Here is a 21,226-nt window from a genome sequence, read left to right on the forward strand (position 1 = left end):
TTCATCTAAATCTCCTTTCTTTCAACCTAAAACCGCTCCCCCTCTTCCTATCCCTGCACTCCCAGATCAAGAGCCCTTCTCCAGCTTTGCTGGGTCCCCTTTCAGTAGGGGAAGCTGCTCTTAAGGTCTCCTTGGAGCCTTCTCCAGGCTGAAATACCCCAGCTCAGCCTGCCCTCATGGGAGTTGCTCCAGCCACAACACTATACAACAGGTTTTTTCCCCAAAGAAATATACATGTGTATTAAATTTATCATGAGCAGAATACAAAATTCATATTAAATGTTGATATAGGCGAAACGGAGAAATGAAAACCTAGGGTCACATCCAGAGAAGACAATGCAAGGCAAGGTGGTTTCTTTTGTGCACGTTTTGCTGTGTATGTGCAAATGGAAATGATGGAGCTTTCTGGGTGTCTTAATACTAAGTAGGATTGCAGCTACAAATATTTTGATGCTAGTTGCCCCTGCTTTCTTCCCAACATACGTCTTTCCATGAAATAAATTCTGGGAACTGGTCATAAGATTTTTTTTCACCGTGAAATTATTTTTAGCTTTGTTCCTGGCTGCATTTTTGAGAGTGGCTGTGGACAAGTCACTTCATAAACAAAGCTGGTGAGGGGGCTGGAGAACAGGTCTTATGAGGAACGGCTGAGAGAGCTGGGGGTGTTTAGCCTGGAGAAGAGGAGGCTGAGGGGAGACCTCATTGCTCTCTACAACTACCTGAAAGGAGGTTGTAGAGAGGAGGGTGATGGCCTCTTCTCCCAAGTGACAGGGGACAGGACAAGAGGGAATGGCCTCAAGCTCTGCCAGGGGAGGTTTAGGCTGGACATTAGGAAAAAATTTTTCACAGAAAGGGTCATTGGGCACTGGAACCGGCTACCCAGGGAGGGGGTTGAGTCACCTTCCCTGGAGGTGTTTAAGGCACAGGTGGGCGAGGTGCTGAGGGGCATGGTTTAGTGTTTGATAGGAATGGTTGGACTCGATGATCTGGTGGGTCTCTTCCAACGTGGTTATTCTATGATTCTATGATAACTGCTGCGAGGCTGTACTGACAGCAGAGCGTGTGCAGTGTCATGTTGACTCGGGGCCAGAAATCTATAGCCACTCTGATTCAGTGAAGTATGATACGGTAGAAATGACTAACAACATCACCTGTATCTAATTTGAAAACTCGGTTTGGTTTATAGAAGTATTTCCAAAATAAAAGTGTTCATTGAGGGATGTGTATATTCTTGCACTTTATTTGTAGATGTCGGGAGATCAGCATGGTGATCGCTTTACTCAAGAAAGAGATGATGAAGATCGTCATGATGTAGTTGATGCAAAGCCTGACAGAAGTAGCAGGTTTTCACTTTTTGGAAAGTAAGTTCCTATTCTTATTGCTGTTATTGTTTTATCAGCTGTTACACTACCCTTCTAATGGGATTTTAGTGTTCAGTTTGCCATGTCCCGAATGACACAGATGGTCTGGTTAGGAAGCTGGTTTATATCATATATGTTTAATGTATCTGGTCTGTATCTTAAAGCCTGTCTATAAGTCCCTATAGGGAGACCTATACTACCTCCCATAAGCCTTCTTTGGTAGTCAAAGAGACCACAAAGTTCATTTAGCATCAATTGTAGTCCTTCATCTTAAATGCTGCCCTTTGGTGCAGCTGGGAGTTACATATGCCATTAATTATCTATTTTACTGCTTTCAGCTCAGCTAATCTCCTGCATCATTGGAATCCCCTGCTGACTATTTAAGTTACTTTAAAGCCTGAATGTGCCATATAGGTTGTAGCACAAAGAAATCTCACTGAGTCTAGAGATGTAACCCATTACAGAATAAATTAAGAGCTTTTCATTTTAAATCATAGCAATTTCTCTGAAGCACAAACTTGCTTTCATTAAATGTATTGAAAGCGAGAACTATGTGCTGCTTGTCTGTACTCCTGAAAATGCTAGATAAATGTGACTGAAAAGTGCAAAAGATAAAAAATGAATGTGCAAAATTTACAAACACCGTTGAATGTCTGCAAATGGCTACTTCACATTGTGAACCTTATGGATTTACTAGATTTACTAGAGGTATTTATTGAAATGACTGGTGTATTTACAGAGACGTTAAGTTTTTGGGTTTGTTTTTTTTTTTTGCTATCAGACATTCACATTCAAGTGAAGAATATAATTGAGAGAAACATGGAGAATATAAATTTATTTTTATTTTTGCTGTCTATTATATGAGTCTAGTGGGGGCAGATAATCTATGAGAGGTGAAGATGCTTTAGCCTTAGGAGACTACTGATGTGCTGTTAAGCGAATCACTTCACTTTCTCTGCCTTGTTTTATTATTCCTCAAATATGTTTTATGATATGAATGCATGTTATTAATTTTAACAGAGTCACATCATGCAAAATAGGCAATGTAACATTTGTTTCTAAATCTTGCCAAACACTTTTCAAAGGTTTCTTTTAAACTTTATAAAATGTGTGGTTTAATGTCTGATTTGGTCTTCTTTATAAGTGATATGCTAATACTAATATTAAATTATGCAACTCAAAGTTAATCATTCCTGAAGGAAAGGCAATAATCAGCATTTCTATCGCTTTTTTTTTTCTATAAGAAATATTTCAAAATAATTTGGCTAAGCATCAATTTGAGGCATTCATCTTTTGGGAACTCCTTGAACATGCAATTTGAAACATTTTTCTTCAGAAGTGAAAAATGGCTCAGATTAAATATGAGGCGATTGAGAAGATTGAACTTAGATTTTTGTAGAAAAAAAATAAAGTCTGATAAATCTCTCAGAGGTTCTTGAAGAAGGCAATGATTGCCTAAAGAGGAATGAGCTGGTTAACAGCAAAGGATTTTAAAATCCAAGCACAGTGACAAGGTCTTTGTCTTAAAGAAATTAGAACTCACTGGCCTGAAAGAAGATAGAGGAGGAATGTGAGAGGATAAATGAAGATGGGATATGATTTTAAGTTGTAGCTGTAATGGAGGAAAAAGCAAATGAAGAATGATTGTTCCTTGTGCCTCATAGGAAATCTAGAGGACATCCTATGAAAAGTTCATGCAGTAGGTTTAAAAAAACCTGCTAAAATGTATTTTCCACATAGTGCAGAAAGCAATTGTAGAACTTAGAGTCACAAGATATGCATATGTCAAGATTTTAGGTGAGTTCAGAAGAGATTTTAATCTTCCTCTCTATTTGAGGAAGAAAATTCCAGTGGGAATATGGATATCCTTGGTGCAAGATGTTCCTAAATTGGGTGTCTGTGAGAATATATTCTGTATCCAATTTCTTTGGTTTTTTGTAAATTCATTACTACTTAGTACTAGTTAATAGCCTAGATGTACTTTTATTTGGAACCAGCATGGCTCTGTGTCTTGATCGCCAGGGCTTCATTTTGGCAATGTGACATTTATATCTGTAAAATGAGATGTCTAGAAAGCTTTAGAAATGCTACAGTTTGGTCCCTTATTTTGTTTTAGCAACCCAGTTTTTACCAGCTGTACAGTACTTTCAATGAAATTTTACAGTGCATTTCATTAATTATTTAAAACATCACTAGGACAATGAGTAACTTAAGTTGTTAAATAAGCAGATTAATTTTAATTTGAGAGAACAGAGCAGTGAGAAACTGGATTTGACGCTGTTCAGAAAGACGAGCTGTTCCCAGTGGCTTCAGAGCTCCAATTCAGCATTCTCTGGGTGTGACTGGAGGTTTATCTAGCAAGAGCAGTTAGTAGAAGGTGAAAATCTTATTCACTGCAGCATATTTCTCTCTGAGAAGTCTGTGAGACTGCTTTACCGTGGAGGGCACAAGACTCAGAACAATCACAGAATGGTTTGGGTCAGAAGGGACCTTAAAGCTCATCCAGTTCCAACCCCACTGCCATGGGCAGGGACACCTCCCACTGGATCAGGTTGCTCCAAGCCCCATCCAACCTGGCCTTGAACAACACCTGGAAACAAGCCAAGGAACGCTCAGGTTCTTCTTGTGGTGTTTGGTTTAGGGGTTTTCAGCCACTAGATGGCAGGACGGGATTAATTTTGTTTACTGCAAAAATGAGGACAAAAATTGGGGAAGTGTGGCAGATGAGCAAAAAGTTGTTTCAGAAAGCAGAAATAGCAGGATGCACTCTGGCAAGCTTGCCATGCAAGGAAGTTTTAAAACGTGAATAAACAAAGATTGAGCTGAGCATTTCAAATGTGCATTTTAATCCTTTATGTGATTGTTTAAAAAACAATGCAATTTTTCCATAGAAGCTTTTCTTTTCTGTGCTGTATGTGCTTCTGTTGCACTCTCTAGGCTTAAAAATAGTCGCACTTCTCCATGAGATCATTTAAGATCTTCATGTGTCATCTTTTGTCTTTTACTGGGGAACTCTGTAAGGGAGATTTGATAGCAGCAAATGTATTTTGGCAGCCAGGAAAAATATAACATGAAACAGAATGAAATTGTCATTCCACACGATTAAGTGGAGCTATTATTTCTCTTACTCCTAATGAAAGTTTGTTGATAGTGACATGGTTATATTAGCTAGGTTTGTAAACTAGTATTTAGATCAAAAAGTTACATGGATACAGATTTTTCATTTCTACAGTGTTTATTTGGGCTACAGGGCATGAAAGTAGGGAAGCAGATGTTAGCAAAGCTGTCCATTTTACCTTCCTGACCCTTATCTCAGTATAGCCATATTTCTCAAAATAAACAGCCTTGTCCTTCAACAAATAAATACTCATTTTTGAGATTCAGTCTCAGCTGAACCTTAGCTTCAGAATTGTAACAGATGTGGAAAGTTGTCTTTGTTCCAGCTTTGCTCTTCTGTTCTGTCTTTTGGGGAGGTATTTTCCATCCACTTTTGGTTACCAACAGCTTATGTGTATTTGGTTTGTAAAGAAGCTGCTTTGCATGTAGAACTTTATGAAGAACAGTTTCACAGTGATAAGGATGAATGTGTTTTCCAGGGTTGCTAATTTTGTGGGGTTTCGAGCCATTTGAAGACACTGGGCCTGATCTTAAGAATTGTTTATACATCTTATAAATCTTGCTCAATTTGTAGTAAAAGTACTACTGCTAGCACCTTATGTTTATGGAGAAACTGTACTGGCCTTCACTGCATGAACATCTGCTGTTCCTGCCTTGAAATTAGCGTGTCCAAATCCAGACAATGCCTTGAATGACACCTCATCTTTTTTGTCTTTTTACATTTTTTTAAATTAAAAATGCTGTTCTGTTACATGTTTTTCAGCGACAAAATACTACAGACCTTTCAAAAATAAATATTGCTAAGAAAAGTATCTCTCTTATCCTTAGGTAGACTAAAAATAGCAAGTTACTTTTAAACAGATAACAGTTGATGGATCATTATCTGCTGGTATGCTCTAGGCTGCAATTCAGAAGTCTGAGCTGAACTCTTGGTTCAGCCTCATGTTTCCTTTACATCTCTAAGCAAATCACTGTGCGTCCTAGTCTATACTGTAAATGCTTGATGATCTTTCCTTTTACTATCCTAATCCCAAGCTCTAGTGCAATATAAATTTAACTTTATTCAGAGTTTGTGGGTTCTGCACAAGCTAAATATCAGTGTATTTTCCCTCAGTGCTGAGCATAAAATTTCAGAAGCAATAGGTTTTGGCATCTGTAGTCAGAAAATTAATTCCTACAAAGGCAATAAAGGGATTTTAATATTGAGCAACAGGGATGTTTCATTTTTATTACTCTCTTTTAAGCCAGAGGTGGGAGGTTTGGGGGTGGTTTTGTTAGATCTGGAACAACTTCTAGACAACACTGCAGGAGTATTTAACAGTTAGTGAAATTTGTGGTCAATGCTTGTACTTTCCCTTGGGCACTTACTGGAAGTGCATTGTAGGAATTGCCCAAGCATCTTGAAATAGCATGTAGTCTAAAGTGTAAGAACTCATTAATGCAGTCAATATTTGTTTCCAGTCTCCTTAGAGACTTTATCTTGTGAAGCACAGCAAACACTGGGTTATCCATGAGCTGTATCTCTAGCAATTGCAGTGAATCAAGTATCCCGATTCTTTTTTAGTGTAGTAATTTATTTCCTTCATTACAATAAACATTGGGTTGTCATTGTTCATCATGCAAAATGTGGAAGAAAGCTATTATGTAGTGTGGTTTTTTTTTTTTTTTAGCTTTCAAATGAATCAAAACCAAATTAGGGTGAATTTAAAATAAACCAAAACTATTTAAGGGTAAATATAGAGGAAATAGTTTTATGAATAAGAGTTAAGTTCTGTAAACTGTGTGCAGTAATATACAATATTTTCTTAGACATATTCATTGTGTAAATATTGTTGTAATGGTGGATCAGGCTTGGAAAGAAGGAAGAAGGATGTATTACAAATAGAACTCTGCTATCCCACCTCCTCTGAAGATCTGCTGCATTTTCCTACACTTTTACATGGGAACAGTGATAGAACCAGAATGATGGGAGTGTTTTCTGCTTGTCAGCAAAGGTATATCAGGCCTGCATGACCTCAGCTTGCAGGGTGAGGGTTTGAATAGCCCCATAGAAAAGTCCAGCGTGACCCACTGCTGACACATGCGAATCTTTGGGCCTGAACGCAGAGCATCCCGTTTCACTCCAACGCAACCCTGAGCATGGTGGGCTCCTAGCATTAGCAAAGAAGATTAGACTCACTCCTGAGGACAAGCTGAAGCTGTTTTCAGATGCAGTGTGGAGTGCCATTTGATGATGAGCCAAGGTACTGTAGAATGTTATCTCCTCGCTTCTCAGTCACCTGTTTGGAAACCTCATGAATGAATACCCTGAAAGAGTTTTGTTTCAGTGCTTCTGTCAAGCTAATTATAACTCTTCGGCATTGTACTATTGCTAATTCTAGCCAGAGTGTTCTCTGAGAAATAGTAATTGGAGGGATGTTGCTTTGTTTTGAGTCTATAGCAGTCCATATAGCAATATGTATACCTGTTAATTGCTCTTTGTACCTGTGACAGATGAGAAAGGCTCTATTTTTTTTTTCATATAATTGGCAGTTGTCTATGTACATTGTACTACCTAGGATATGACCATGCAAAATTCCAGTTTCCAGAACACCTGTTGGAAGGTATGTACATGCAGGTGTTCTAGAAATGAGCAGAAAGCCTTTCAGCAAGCAGTAGTCTTTATTTGTGAAATTTTCCCTGTTGAATGTTATTGGACTATTATGTTGCATACAATATTGTGAGGCCTGCACAGCAGATACCATGCAGCTAATTAGGAAGCTGAAGATTAATCAAAACTGATGCTTGGGAGCTTAGAACCTAGTCTGGTTTGGTCCTCTATACTGCGGGCATTACATCACAAAATTGTCACGTGGGATGCAAGTGATACCTAAAATATCAAGTGCAGAAATGCTGGGTTACTTTCCCATTTTTCTTTTTGTCCCCTCTTGCCTTTTTTTAACTGTTACGAAATATGGACGATATTAGACATCATAGTCTGTGTTGAAACATATTTTATAAAGTGTAGCTGGCTTAGCCCCAGTGGGCTTCATTTTCTTCATTTGTATGTAAAAATAAAATTGCAGCCATGTTTTTGATTTGAATTAAGTTAAGGTTATCACTAAGACATAACTAAAAGGAGAGGACATATTTAGATTAACTATCAGAACTCCAAATCTGTTCAAAGTATGCCAGAAGTTGTAGTCTGAGGCTTGTTCTTTCAAGCAGCTCAACTCCTTTCATTACACAGCGAGTTTCCACTTGTCTTGGACTGGGTTTCTCTGTTTTTCAAGTTCTTAGAGAAGATTCTCCCTCCTAATTGGAGAAGGGTGTGAAACTAAAATGGGACAAAAATGCTGCAAGTGTAGCTCAGGGTCTGAAATGCGACTTATAATGAGGGGTTTTAAATTTATTCAGTTTCTCTAACTGAAGGTGAAAGATAATTTGCTTGTGCTGTACAAATATACTGTGTACTATACAAATATATAGTTGCTGGAATATCAGAAGAGAGGAGGCAGTTTTTGTAAGCAAAGAATTCATAAAGGGGCTTGTGTGAGGCTTTGTTCTGATTCAGTCTAATACCCTTTAGATTGTGGTCTCAAAGGAACACACAAATAACTATTGCTGTACTTCAGCTGAGAGTTGCAATGTGATAATCTGTGATATCTTGACCGTTAAGACAAGGCACCAGAAGCCTTTAGGGCTATAATATACTTTGGGGAAATGCCATGTTCTGTGGACTTTAACCCTGTTGCTTTTGCAGCTGACAAATAGTTGTGTGTAGACACTAGGGGTTTTATCTCCTCAGGGAAGCTAATATGCAGTAAAAAAAGACAGGAATTTCTTTCTGGACCGAGGACCACTGTAAACCTCCACGCTGGACAACATAAATGCCTTTGTTCCAAGTATTTTTTTCCAGTAGGCAAATGGCAGTAAGCTACCTCCCACACTCTGGACATAAATATTGTACACGTGTACAAAATAGTGGATTTAAAATTCATTCTCTAATTGTATACTATTATCCCCCTGGAAAGAAGCCATGAGATGTGCAATCATTTTATGAAGTAAGTTTGTTTAGGCTTCATTTTGCAATGGAAAAACAAAGACCGAGAGATGTGGAGTTACTTTACTAAAGTTATTTAATAATAGAAGCAGGGTTTGCACACAGTTTTCATCCAGAGCACAACTCAGTGGCTCTTAGCAGATAACAGAATATATTCCTGTAGTTGAGCATTTTGCTTTGTTTAATACTTGTCATGAATTTAACTGAGGAAAGCATAACCAGCATGTAATCTGAATAAATATGTTTATGGATTTTATTCTGTCTTCAGAGGTGACATCACTTGCTACAGGAAACTTAGGGAAATGCCAGGTTTTCTTTAAAACAATTGAAGCATTTTATTTTGTGAGTTTTCTACAAAATCCATAATGGCATTGCTGCATGCATCATAGTAAGAACAAAAGTAGTTTTTTAATACGATACTATTTTATTGGATGAATGCACTCAGTCCTGTCTTGGACAAAGAATTTGTTAATGATAGCTTAAGTCCATTCCAGCTATATTGTTATTTTTATAAATTCAAGGAAATAATCCCATTGTTTTCCTTACTCCTTTCTTTCAAGACTGCTACGGCAGTATTCTTCTTTCAAAATTAGTATGTTTACCATTATAAGGAGAGCTTGGGAGTGTGGGGTTCCAAAGAAACAAGAGGTACTGTCTCTATAGCTTCCTAGTTTCAGGTTCATTCAAGCAAAAGGCTTTGCCTATGGTGACTTTTAAACTGACTTTATTTGGTCAGCTGACAGTCTAATTCCAAAGATGTCCTTAAGAAGTCATGAACTAAGTGGCAGTTCAAAAGAAGCTGGAGGCTAATTACTATGGCTCTAATCTTGAAGACAGTTACAAACAGGCACTATTTTACTGCCCGATTGTTGCTTTTGGTAGCCCAGCTCCCAGGAGGAGCACAAGGTACATTCATTAGGGGCTGTGTTGTTCATGGAAGCACACTTGCCATTTCCCTTTATTCCACACCTTCCCAAAAATTAGTTTCTAGTTTTATGCGCGTCAGCAAAGTAGTGTATGAAGATGCAAGGACTGCACAGACTTTGTGTCACTGATAAATATGAACTTTAGACTCCACTATTATCAGTTTGACATGCTTCGCCATAATTTAAAATTTCTTTTAAAGGCAAAACAAAACCATTGGAGGGAACAGAAATCTAGGACTGTTTGTGTTTTGTGTTTTAATGTTTGGGGGTGAGTGTGTATTATGTTATGTTTGCTATTCTAAATTGCAGCTGTCAGGTTTCATGCCTTTTGTGTAAGACACCTTCTTGCCATAATAAGCAATACGGGAGAAATTATATTTAGATGCTTTGAGGGGGAACTTTTATGTTCATTGTTGTAGGATTACCTTTCTTCTCCCTTCTAAACAAAGACTTCGTTACATTGAAAAGATTCTGACTTTAATATTAGAGATTTATTTAATCTTTCTTCTTGCATTTAACTGGAGCATATTTAAAAACAGCCTCCTAAGGTCTAGTTATTTTGTTGGTGCTGGTCTACAAAGTCAGCAGCTGTTTGCTAGTAACTGTCAGGGGGGAAATTGAAAGTATGCAATATTTACTTCTTTCTATATAATTAGTGTTGCCCGTTTTCACTCAGGAGATTTTTGCTTCAACTATTAAGCTGTTTCTCACTTCATCTACAGGTACATCATTTGGAAGCCTCAGTAACCTTTGCTTAAAAAAAGATTGTGAGGGATAGCGTTTGTTTTCTTGGTTTGCAATTATATTTAGCCTCTTTTAAACAAGTCCTTGGTAAGGTGTTATCTGTCTGAAAAGAAAAAGATGGAAATTGCACCTGCCATTGGAGTATACTCAGGAGAAAAGGTTTGTGAGCTTGTAGCATGTGACAGTCAGGTTGGAAACAAAATTGGGATCTCCCAAACACCAATATCTTGTACAGTGGCTCCTGTTCGTGTTTATTGTAGGCTTCACTGAGTATTCTAGCATGGTGCCTTCTTAGTATGTGACCCAGGATCATACCATCAAATGCAGTGAAATACAGTTTTAGTATTTGGTCTAGCCTTTATGGTTAATGCGTAGTCCTTATCCCATATAGTTTATGCTTTCTGGTTTTTAACAGTAAAGGAGTATTCATTTTTTTAAAAAGACTGTTCGAGCACTGACACATTCTTCTTGTCCAGAAATGTTGCTGCTCTGCCAATCTGATGCAATATTAATGGAAAAAGGCAATGGGATAATCTATTATTTGTATGCAGCGCTACATCTGTGTGACACTTTACCAAACCAGATCTGACGAAGAACAAAGAGTCTGCCTTAAAGAACTTAAGATCTAAAAAGCTCTAGTCAGGTTTAGCAAGTGTCTTTTGCATGTTATTGCCAGTAAATTTCAAGGGAAAAAGAAAATTCAAAGAGGGGAGAGTGTACAGTAATTAGAGGTGTGCTAAATATGGTGAAACTAGGCCAGATAAAAGTGTTAAAGCTGGATAAAAGTATTAAAGCTGGCAGTTTGGAGAGAAGGTTATGTAGGAGTAAGACATATTAATGGATCATCATTAGAAAGCATTAGACATCTGAATAGACCACTAATTATTGAGACTAAGGTAGAAACAGAGAACAAAGTATTGAACCTTCATTTGTCTATTTTATTACTTTTGTTTCCTGTTCACTTCTTTTGGAAGAATAACTCTGAATTGTTTTCCAGCACACTCAGTTTTTTTACATGTAGCTTGGTGATGCCTTGTGAATTTAAACACAATCCTCTTTGCATTTGCATTATTTCCCGTCTATCCCTTAGCTACCTACAGAAAATAATCTTCTTAACCTGGACTTGACAGAAGGGTTGACAATGTGGCAGGAGCTAGAATGAAACTATTCTCCAATGCCAGAAAGCCCAGGGACTCCAGAAGAGATCCTGAGATGATATGCTCAGGATGACATGCTCAAAGATTGCATGTTTGTAAGGCAAATTCTCTTTTTAACAGAAACCTGTTATCACTCATTCAAAACTGATGTGTGATTGCACGTTGTATTAAGGAAGCATGCCAGAGTAAAAACTGTCCCAGTGCTCTGTGATATTCCTAATCAAGAAGAGCCCAATTGTACTGGACTTCACAGAGCAAGAGCAGGACAGAGTTTGCTTCTTTGTGTGTGTACTTCTAATAGAAATGAATGTAATTAGTTTAGCCTTTTCCACCCACCTCTGAATGTCAACTTCCTTAAATTGAATGGTACTCTAATTGCAGATTTTTTTCATCTCCTTGCATTTCTCAGTACAGTAACAAAAGTCCCTAACTTTCCTGGGAGAGAAAGGGACTATAGCTGTTTTCCAAGCCTGGATATCCTTCTGTAATATGATTTTCAGACTTCATTTGAACACATTAATTTTCTCTTAGAAAACCAAACAAGCATGGGAGAAAAAACAAACAGGAAACTCCTCCTACTCTCTGACTGGGAAGTGGTGTTTGTGAGATCTGTCTTTATTCATCTAATCATCTGCTGCAAGGATATTTAAGTGACTGTTCTTTTCCAGGGAGATCTCTTTCTTCTGTGTGCAGTGTCACATTACTTTTAAGGCCAAGGTGATCATGTTTGCAGAACAGCTCTTGTCTGTCAGTTACTTCATCCTCTTTTTAATCATTGTTGAGTTTTAGTAAATGGATTGGCAAAACAGTTAGAGGTTGCACTTTATTCTTAATGTTTCCCTTTCATCCACTCTTCTCTTGAGAACTTCCTCTGCATTATGCCAATACTATCCCAAAGGGATTCTACATAGTTACAGAGCAGCTTTCTTGGAGCAGAAGGGGTTTTTACACTCGCTGGCCTTTAAACCTTGCAAAGGTAGGTGATACCAGCCGACACAGCTGATGTTAATTGTGTGGTGTGATGGAAAGTGAAGACCCTCCCCATAGAAATGTATCGTACTACACTTGAAGTTATGCAGCTGGTCCAAACTGAAACGGTTGTTATGCTGGGCTGGCAGATTTGAGCCCAAGAGCTTGGCTGTAGCAGATGGTAGAGGTGATAAGAGATGGCAACGCTCGAGGAAACCATTCTCCTGCACATACAACACAGTATGTTAATATATTGTACTAGTGTATGGTAGCAAAGAAAGTGCAGGAAGACACCAGTAGAAAGGAAGCTAAAGGAGAGGAAGTCTCAGATGCTATGAGGCACTGCATTCAGTAAAATTGTAATAGAAAATAATCTTTAGGTACAGGTAGATGTTAAAAGTGATATTTTTATCCTTAAATCTTGATATCCATACATACTGAAATCATAATTTACCCAAAATATAACAAAAAAAAGTTTGTTGTGATACGCAGCAGCTCCTTAGACACTCAAGTTCACTCCTGGTACAAGTGATGTATCTCCATTGACTTTGACAGAAATTTAGCCACTGTAAAAACTGTAGCTGGAACGCTTTAGGCTTCCAGTCACAAGCCAGCCTGTCACTGACAGGGCATTTCCCTTAAGCACTGATTAGTACATATTTATTACTTTATTAGTCATTATTAAGAGGTCTTATTTAGCTTGTTGAAATTGAAGAGTTGGACTTTATGCTGTCAGTTTAGTCTAGTCAGGCAATTCCCACGTGACAGCAGTGCCAAGATATGCATCTCCCACAACTTTTGCTTCCTTATTTGTTCAGTTTGGACAGATACCAAAAGATTTCTGAAAGTTTTTGTTGTCTGCCAGTAAAGAAATGAGGAGCATAGCTCTACAAAGCACGTGGTGCTTGCTTAGTATCTTATTAGCCTGTTCAGCTTGGAAGGAGTCATTAGAAGAAAACCATACTGTCCTCTGTATAGGAATGGGGAAATGATCAATAGCACTATGATTTCTACCATGCTGTCGAGGCTTGTGACATTTCACATTGACCGGCATTGAACTTCTGGCATATTTTGGGAATACCACCAATAGAAGATACTTCCCTTAAACTCTCAAGTGTTTCTGCATGAATGAGTGCAAACTGTTGAACTCGGAAGTGAAGTGGTTTCGGAGAAGTAGTATGACTGTGTTATTATTATGCCATCAAGCCCAGCTGCTATTTGCAGTGAGGCTTTTTGTGGGGTAATGTGGCTGTGTGACTTCTGGACTAGAATTAGATCACTTGCAGCATTTTGGGAGAGCAGACAGTGCAAAGCTGTTTCCGTGCTGCTCATGTGGATCTGTCCCGAGTGTTCACAACTGTTCATGGGCTGGACATCAACACAAATCTGTGTACAATCCCCTTGAAAATATCCTATTGTGTCTAACAACCACTGTTAGTCATACAGCTTTTTCAGGAAGTCAGTGAAGCCAGATTAATCTGTAGAAACCCAAATCCTATGTGGACTGTGGAAATTAGCCTCTACATCGACCTGAGTGGCTATTTGTTTTGAAATTTCTTTTTCTCTCTTTCCCAGAGAGCTGTCTAGTGATGTAGGACCAGGGGGGAATTGTAGGCTAAAATAAGAATCCAAGATCTCTTTGAAAGTCAAATGTAACATTAACATCATACAGCTATGGATAATTCTTTAAAATGGTTAAAATCTTTTCTTCAGGCAAAGCATATTTAATTATTTCTCCCAGAGCCTTTAAGAAGCAGCATGCAAGGAGAATACCAATACTTGTGATTTACCAGAAAAAAGCTGTGCTTCCGGAGTATCAGACAAAATCCTCAGGTAGATGTGAGTCAATATCTTGTTTTGTGGTCTCTAAGAGAATGAGAAGAGAGCAGGTGCTTTTACGATGGTCACATGTAAAAAGAGTAGAGAAAGCCTGCCAGGTGCACCTGTATAATTTGGCCCTTTATAACAGAAAATGAGGACACTCAAAGATAAGAAGCTGTTTTAAAATCGAATTTCAGTAGCATTTAAACAGAATGAATCATCTAGGGGAGGTTTATTATAGTTTCCAGTTAGTCTCGCCCTTTAGTAATAAAAAAGAGCACACTTGAAGCTAAAAGACAGCAATTGTTAAATCAGGAAGGTAAGGATGTAGATCACCTAAACAACATTTAATCAATACACAATGATCTCATTTCTACAGGCTATTATTGAAGCGAAAGCTCTCTTTAGAAAGATGTCAGCATGAGAGTAGTGAAAGTACTTAAATTAAGATTATGGGAAAAATCTAATGTTGTTAAAACCGAACTGTATTATACAGTTATTTGTGCTGCCAAAGTAGGTTATAATTTCCTCCAACATCAACAATAAATACTATTGGAAGCAGGGTGCTGGACCAGGTAAGAGAGGTGCCCTTTGCTTCTTCTGCCCTTCACTGAGCATTGTTTCTAACTGGTCGTGCTCCAAAGCTTGTTTATGGTTCTGAGGTTGAATCAGACTCTTTATAGGCTCTCACTGGCTTCAGTTCTGCTTCAGGAGATCTTACCAGCATCTGAAGCCATTTGCTTGGACCAGAAGTTCACCTTTTCAAGCTAGTACTGCCGAGTTCCTCATGCTTGTAGTTCAGGCGTACATGCTGCTGTAATTGATTTTTATTAATACTTAATTTAGAATAAATTGGATGGGTTCAAGCCATTTATTTTATCTATGGGTCAGGATCTGTGTATACTACTGTTGGCTGCAGTTTGCTCTAGAGTCATTTTACTGTCATTGGAATCCAGTCGCATGCAATAACCACTTTATGGAAATCACAAGATCGTTGTGCCTCCATCTGGAATATGAAGGAAGAAAGCAAGCATTAGAGAAGAAAAAACATTGGATAGGGTTGCCTGAATGTTTTGAATTAAGATAAATAGGCACACTGCATGTGACTGGCCACTAACAATCGTTTCATTTGGTTCACCTAGAAAAAAGAAGAATGGAGAAGAAGAACACCCAAAGCCCTCACTCAGTAATCAGTACCGAATTGTTACACCCACGTTCCAGTATAATATGGACTACAAGAAAGTTGGTAAATGTATTATTATAAACAACAAAAATTTTGAAGACAGAACAGGTAAAAGTTTTCCTTTGATAATACTCACTATAGACTTTAGAATTTTTATACTTGCAGTAATCAGTAAACGTTTTTAGGACATGGAATGTTAATTAATATGAGAAATAGTTGTTCCTACAACTTATTCTTGGTTTTTAACACTCATATTAGCTACTCTTTGCAGTATATATTTCAAGGAGTATGTCACCTTGCTCTACCAACTTCAAACTAAGCCTTTGTCCCAGAGCTTAAGGCTGTGTTGTTAAAATTTGAACCTTGGCATCTGCAGCCCATGATATAACTTCTCTGTTCCTGAGCGGTAGCTATGAGCTACAAAAGCTAATAGCTGTAGCTGTGCTCTCTTCCCACTCCTGCATTTAACTTTTCAGACCATGTACAGTTTCAAAGCAGACTTTTGACTTCTATTGTAGTCAACTTTATAGGTCTTTTCCTGTACATTTGGAAAACAGACTAAATGAAGAGTTTCATCCAAAGAATTATTTACATCAGTTTCTTTCATGTGGGTATCACAGAGACTCTTTTTCATAGCTTTTACTCAGGATGCTTTATGCATATGTTACACTGCATAGCGAAAAGGAGATAGAATCATCCGTAGAGGTCCTGTGTTTCAATGCACTGGAGGTATGGCATCATTTTTCAGCATAAGATGTGTGCTAACATTGAGGCTTGTATTATTTTGTGATAAAACAAATCTCACAATTTGTTCTCAATTTTGAAAACGCTGCTAGAGGATTGTTTTAAGATCAAGTCACCATGACATTGTTTAGGCTTCTTAGTTATAAACCTAAAAATTTACCTTTTAACACGTGAATTATATTGAATTGTGTAATGTGCAATCAACCATAATCTTTGTTTTCTGACAGGAATGGGTACACGCAATGGCACTGATAAAGATGCTGGAGATCTAGCCATGAGTTTTAGAAATTTAGGTTTTGAGGTTCACACATACAATGACCGGAGCCGTAATGATATGGAAAAATTACTGAAGCAAGGTAAAAATTCAGAATCATAGAACAAGTTAGAGTGGAAAAGAGCTCTCAAAGTCACTGAATCTACCCCCTGCTCAAAGATTGTATTACAACAGTTTAGCTTAGGCCCCACTACATGGAATTGTCTGCGTAGAAGGATTCGGTTTCTGAATGGACTAGGCTTAGTTCCTCCAATATCAACTGAGAAATATACGGTTTTCTTGTCACATTGGGTGAAGCACCTGTCCTATGTATTGGGTGAAGAGCCTTCTTGTATTAGACAGAGCCCAGCCTCTTGACTCCAGTGGGCTAGACTCAGAGTCAAATGAAGGATGCATTCATGTATTCAAGGTACTCATCATGTTACTAAAAAGTGGGTTCTGTCATCTTTATCCACTTCTCCTTATGCCCTCTAGTAGAGGTCCAACATAAATTTAGTCTCAGAAAAATGTGTTTACTAAATATAATTTTGATTTTAAATGTTGCTTCGTTTTGGCTAAGAAGTCTTTGATTTGTAGCTGCTGAGGAGAATCACAGCGATGCTGCTTGTTTTGCCTGTATCCTTCTAAGCCATGGGGAAGAAGGTCTCATCTATGGCACTGATGGACCCATGGCTATCAAGAGTTTGACTGCGCTCTTCAGAGGAGACAAGTGTAAAAGCCTTATAGGCAAACCCAAACTATTTTTCATTCAGGTAATTGCCCTAAGGTAAATATAGTATCCTGGTGCTGCAGAGGGGAAAATGTGCTGTGTTTGGTGTCTGCTCTAGAAGAGCCCTGAATGTTAACTTACTGAGGTTTTGTGAAAAAATACGCTGAGAGAAGTCAACTATGAGTGGCTTGTATCGTCTGTTTTTAAAAGATAAGTTATATATAAGATTTACAGTTGTTATTGTAATTTTGTACGTGGCTTCTCTTTGTGCTTGGTAGTGTATGAATTTCAAAGCAGAAACATAAGCTCCCTGTTATGCAGACAGAGCTTAGGACAGTATATGATTATCAGTAGAAATAATACTGTCCAAGTCTCTCTCGGTAAAGGCTGTCTGCAAATTACAACATTCTGCTAAAAAGAATATTTTTTTCTCTCCCTGAGTAGCCTAAAAAATTTATGTTCCGTTATTGCATTAGCATATAATTAATTGTGTATTACTTATGGTTTTTAAATACAGCTGTTTCAAATCGTATTAAGTGATGTACTGTGGGTCTGATTTTTCTTTTTTATCATAGTGTTATGTACATATGGGAATCACAGCAGATGTGGCTTTCCCATCAATTAATCCTCAACCTCAAAGTGAAAACTGTGTCTATTTTAGACTCTTCATACTACTAATGAGATGTTTCTTTTAATTAGAAGTTTGGAATGGGTACTTTGTTGCCTCTAAAATTATCTTAACAAAGGTAATCAACTGGTTATCTAAGCCCATCAGACTGCTATTTTTTTGAAAGAGCTTTCAGTCAAAGCTGCTGATGAAGAGCTGAAACTTGCCAGCCTGGATTGTGGTCCCAGTGTGCCCTTCAGCTAAACCGCAGGATTAAGTGGAAATTAAAAATAAAAGAGAGAAATGGAAAAATGTTAAAGAAGCAATATGCTTCTTTATGGGTGGTCAAACACTGGAACAGGTTGCCCAGATGGTGGAGTCTCCACTTGCGGAGGTATTTGAAACCCACACATGTCCTGGACATGTGCTCTATCTGCCCCTGCTTGAGAAGGGGGAATGAAGTAACTGATCTCGGGATGTGATTTTGTTATTCCGTGAAATGTAGTGGTACAGCTGTGCATGTCAGGAGCCAAAGACAATGTGTAGTCCACTGTAAAGCAAACATTCAGAAGTCACGCTGCACAAGACATTATATGAGGATGGACTGTTGACGATGACTCTAAGACTAGTAAAATTAAACATGCTTAGAATAAGCTAATGCTGGCTTGGCACTTTGGTAGTGAACTGAGATCTACAGCCTGCAACACCATTACCCCCTTTGACTGTAAGGGACGTGTGTTTTAAAATGAGTAATGTGGTAACTTTATCATTGGACAATTAGATATCCCCCCTAAATTGCTTTTCTGCTTCTAATACGTGCAAAGTACTGCTTAAAACTCTATCCATTAAATGTGTTAATGAATACTTATTTTTATAACACCTTATTTATCGTTGTCTTATTTATCGTCCTCTTTGCCTTCTCTGCTTTCAGGCATGCAGAGGCTCTGAATTTGATGAAGGTATCCAAACTGACTCTGGACCTGCAAATGACACTCTGGAAACAGATGCCAATCCAAGATACAAAATCCCAGTGGAAGCAGATTTTCTGTTTGCATATTCGACAGTGCCAGGTAAAGAAAAGAGTGTCAGAGTAGAAGCCTAAAAACATATCTTAAATTCTGAACCGCTTGCCTACTGACCATCATTTATGGTGCATTGGTGGACAAAACCCTAATGCCCAGGGTCACAGGGCCACTGTGTTTTATCCACCACTTCTACACTAGTTATAGTGGAAACAGGAGAAAGCCCAGATTTGGCCAGTGAGAAGACACGGGCATTACAGGTGGCAAAGGTGGCACTGTTTTCTGAGGATCCTGCCCTTCCATGTTCCAGTTCAGTGAAGATGTGGAATGCGTGATGAAGACAGGGACAGGAAAAGTTACAGCACAAAATTTATTCTTAGTGAGGAAAACATGAACTCTTAACTACTTGCAGTTTCCCAAATGTAGAAATATAGAAAGGTAGTTCAGTAGTGTGAGGTTTGGAGAGTTAGCAGGCGTTATTCTACACTTCAATGAAGTAGCATATGTGACACAAGTGATAAGAAATAAACTTCCTCTGTGTGCATTGTTACTCTTTGCCCAGAATCTTTCACACAGAAGAGTACATATCGCTCTGCCATTCCAGTCTTCAGCACAGGATAATAAGAAAAAAAAACAAGACAAATAACCCCGTGTACTTTCTTCTCTGTCTTTCCTGTAAGGTTATTACTCCTGGAGGAACCCTGGAAGAGGCTCCTGGTTTGTGCAGTCTCTGTGCTCCGTGCTAAATGAGCATGGAAAACAACTTGAGATCATGCAGATCCTCACACGGGTCAACTATGTGGTTGCCACAAATTTTGAATCACAGTCTGATGATCCACGCTTCAGTGAGAAGAAGCAGATTCCCTGTGTGGTCTCTATGCTCACCAAGGAACTTTACTTCTGAAAGTATATTTTAGTGGAGTCAGTGATGAGAGATCAGGATATGGTTTTGGGTGGAGATTTGATTATGAATGGGAGTAACAAAATTTTAATAATAGAAATACAATCACCCTAGATTTTTGTATTGTATAAGCTGGGGTATGTGATGGTTGGACAATATGCAAGATTTTAAAGAAGAAATAAATGCTGTGGGCCAAACTGACAGCTAATACTGATTACTATATCTTATTTTCCCATAGTGTGGCTGCCAGAATTTATGGCTACTGAAGGTGTTCTGGGAGTCAGCTACTTGACTTATACAGGTTTATTCCAGAAAACAGATTATAAATTAAGAACAACAAATTTAAACCGTGAGACTCCATCTTTTCTTTCACTGCTATCTCATGGAACCGTAGCTTCCTCAGAAATTTCCAAAGACCATTATATTATGGGTATGTCCAGTGATGAAACAGTTTGTAGCTACTTAAAAGAGTGTTTCTTAGTCCAATTTGTTCATTTTTATCAACATTATTAATGAAGATTAATGGTTGTTCTATTCTTAATCTAGAAGTCAATTTACTTAGTTATCACTCTATCATAAGGTGGATAAATTAAAAAAATCAATATTTGTAGATGCTTTACCTGAATAGTATGGAACTGTAACAAACAAAAATCAGAACAAAAGGCTTCTACAAGGATTGGCAAACTGTAGTTGGATGATGCCTTATTAAAGTGCCATTGTAAAGATTTTTGCCTTGCAAATAATAATTAACTTCTGTTATAGAACGGCCTGAAACAGTGGTATTGCAGTTTTTGTGCTTGCAGAAATAAAAGTTTCTGCTTGTTGATACAGAAGTTTTGAACCAACAGAAAGTTAATGCCAAAGGTTTTTATAAAAGAGTAAAATTTAATGTTGAAATGATAGAATTGTATGTTCCGGTAACAAATACATGTTTAGACACAGCTTCTATTTGTGAGTAATTTTGCCAAGACTGGAAGTACTTACTTGAATCAGAAACCAGAAGTGCCTTTTTAGTTACTGTACTGTCTTTTTATATTTTGGGGTTACATCGTGATATTTATATTCATACTTTTTATATTCTCTTTAGAGTTGCTGGCTAGCTCAAAAAAGTAAGTTTAGTGATTTGGTTAAACTGATAAATGATTAGTTGTTCACCCTTTTCCCAGTTACTTTACTCTGTACTCTTCTAAAATCTTCTAAGAAAATAAGTGCGAACTGTTAAAGCCAGGATACCAAATTATTAAGTTTATTTTCTTACAAACACTGTGGCATAATGATGCATATATTTTTTTCATAAGTCAAATTTACAGTTTGAATTAAATTATTTTTATGGACATCGTAAACATGAAATCAATAAAGATCTTTTTAAAAAAATTCCTGTGATTATCTGCATGTTTGTCACTCAGTTGGTGAAGTGAAAACCAACCAAAATACATCCCAAAACCTTTCTCAGCCAACAATGCAGATATCCTTCGGCATCTTTTGAGGTGAGGTTTACAGTGTCAGTTGAAAAGTAGTTTAGACAAGTAAACTGGCTTTGGGTGACTTGGGTTGGGTAAGCCACACCCTCTCTGAGTAAAACAAAATTATTGACGATATTTTAATGGAAGTATCCTGATTTATCAGCACCTCATCTTGCCCCATGAATA

The 21,226-nt window shown here is 37.8% G+C and overlaps 1 protein-coding gene across 1 annotated transcript; it reads left to right on the top strand.

Moving 5' to 3' along the window:
• The first annotated feature begins 1,248 nt into the window (after positions 1 to 1,248).
• CASP7 (caspase 7) lies at positions 1,249 to 20,228 on the top strand. The gene is made up of 6 exons (XM_069863991.1): positions 1,249 to 1,361; positions 15,280 to 15,428; positions 16,292 to 16,420; positions 16,915 to 17,090; positions 18,586 to 18,724; positions 19,357 to 20,228. The coding sequence occupies exons 1-6, from the start codon at positions 1,249 to 1,251 to the stop codon at positions 19,578 to 19,580; spliced, it is 930 nt and encodes a 309-aa protein (XP_069720092.1). The 3' UTR covers positions 19,581 to 20,228.
• The last annotated feature ends 998 nt before the right edge of the window (positions 20,229 to 21,226 follow it).

This window comes from Phaenicophaeus curvirostris, chromosome 9 (assembly GCF_032191515.1).
Source record: "Phaenicophaeus curvirostris isolate KB17595 chromosome 9, BPBGC_Pcur_1.0, whole genome shotgun sequence".
NCBI classification, from domain to species: Eukaryota; Metazoa; Chordata; class Aves; order Cuculiformes; family Cuculidae; genus Phaenicophaeus; species Phaenicophaeus curvirostris.

Bases quoted from the DNA above. Each gene is read 5' to 3' on its own strand.
- CASP7 (XM_069863991.1), top strand. From the start codon at position 1,249: ATGTCGGGAGATCAGCATGGTGATCGCTTTACTCAAGAAAGAGATGAT. The intron at 15,429-16,291 runs GTAAAAGTTTTC...GTTTTCTGACAG, and splicing joins AAATTTTGAAGACAGAACAG to GAATGGGTACACGCAATGGC. The intron at 18,725-19,356 runs GTAAAGAAAAGA...CTTTCCTGTAAG, and splicing joins TGCATATTCGACAGTGCCAG to GTTATTACTCCTGGAGGAAC.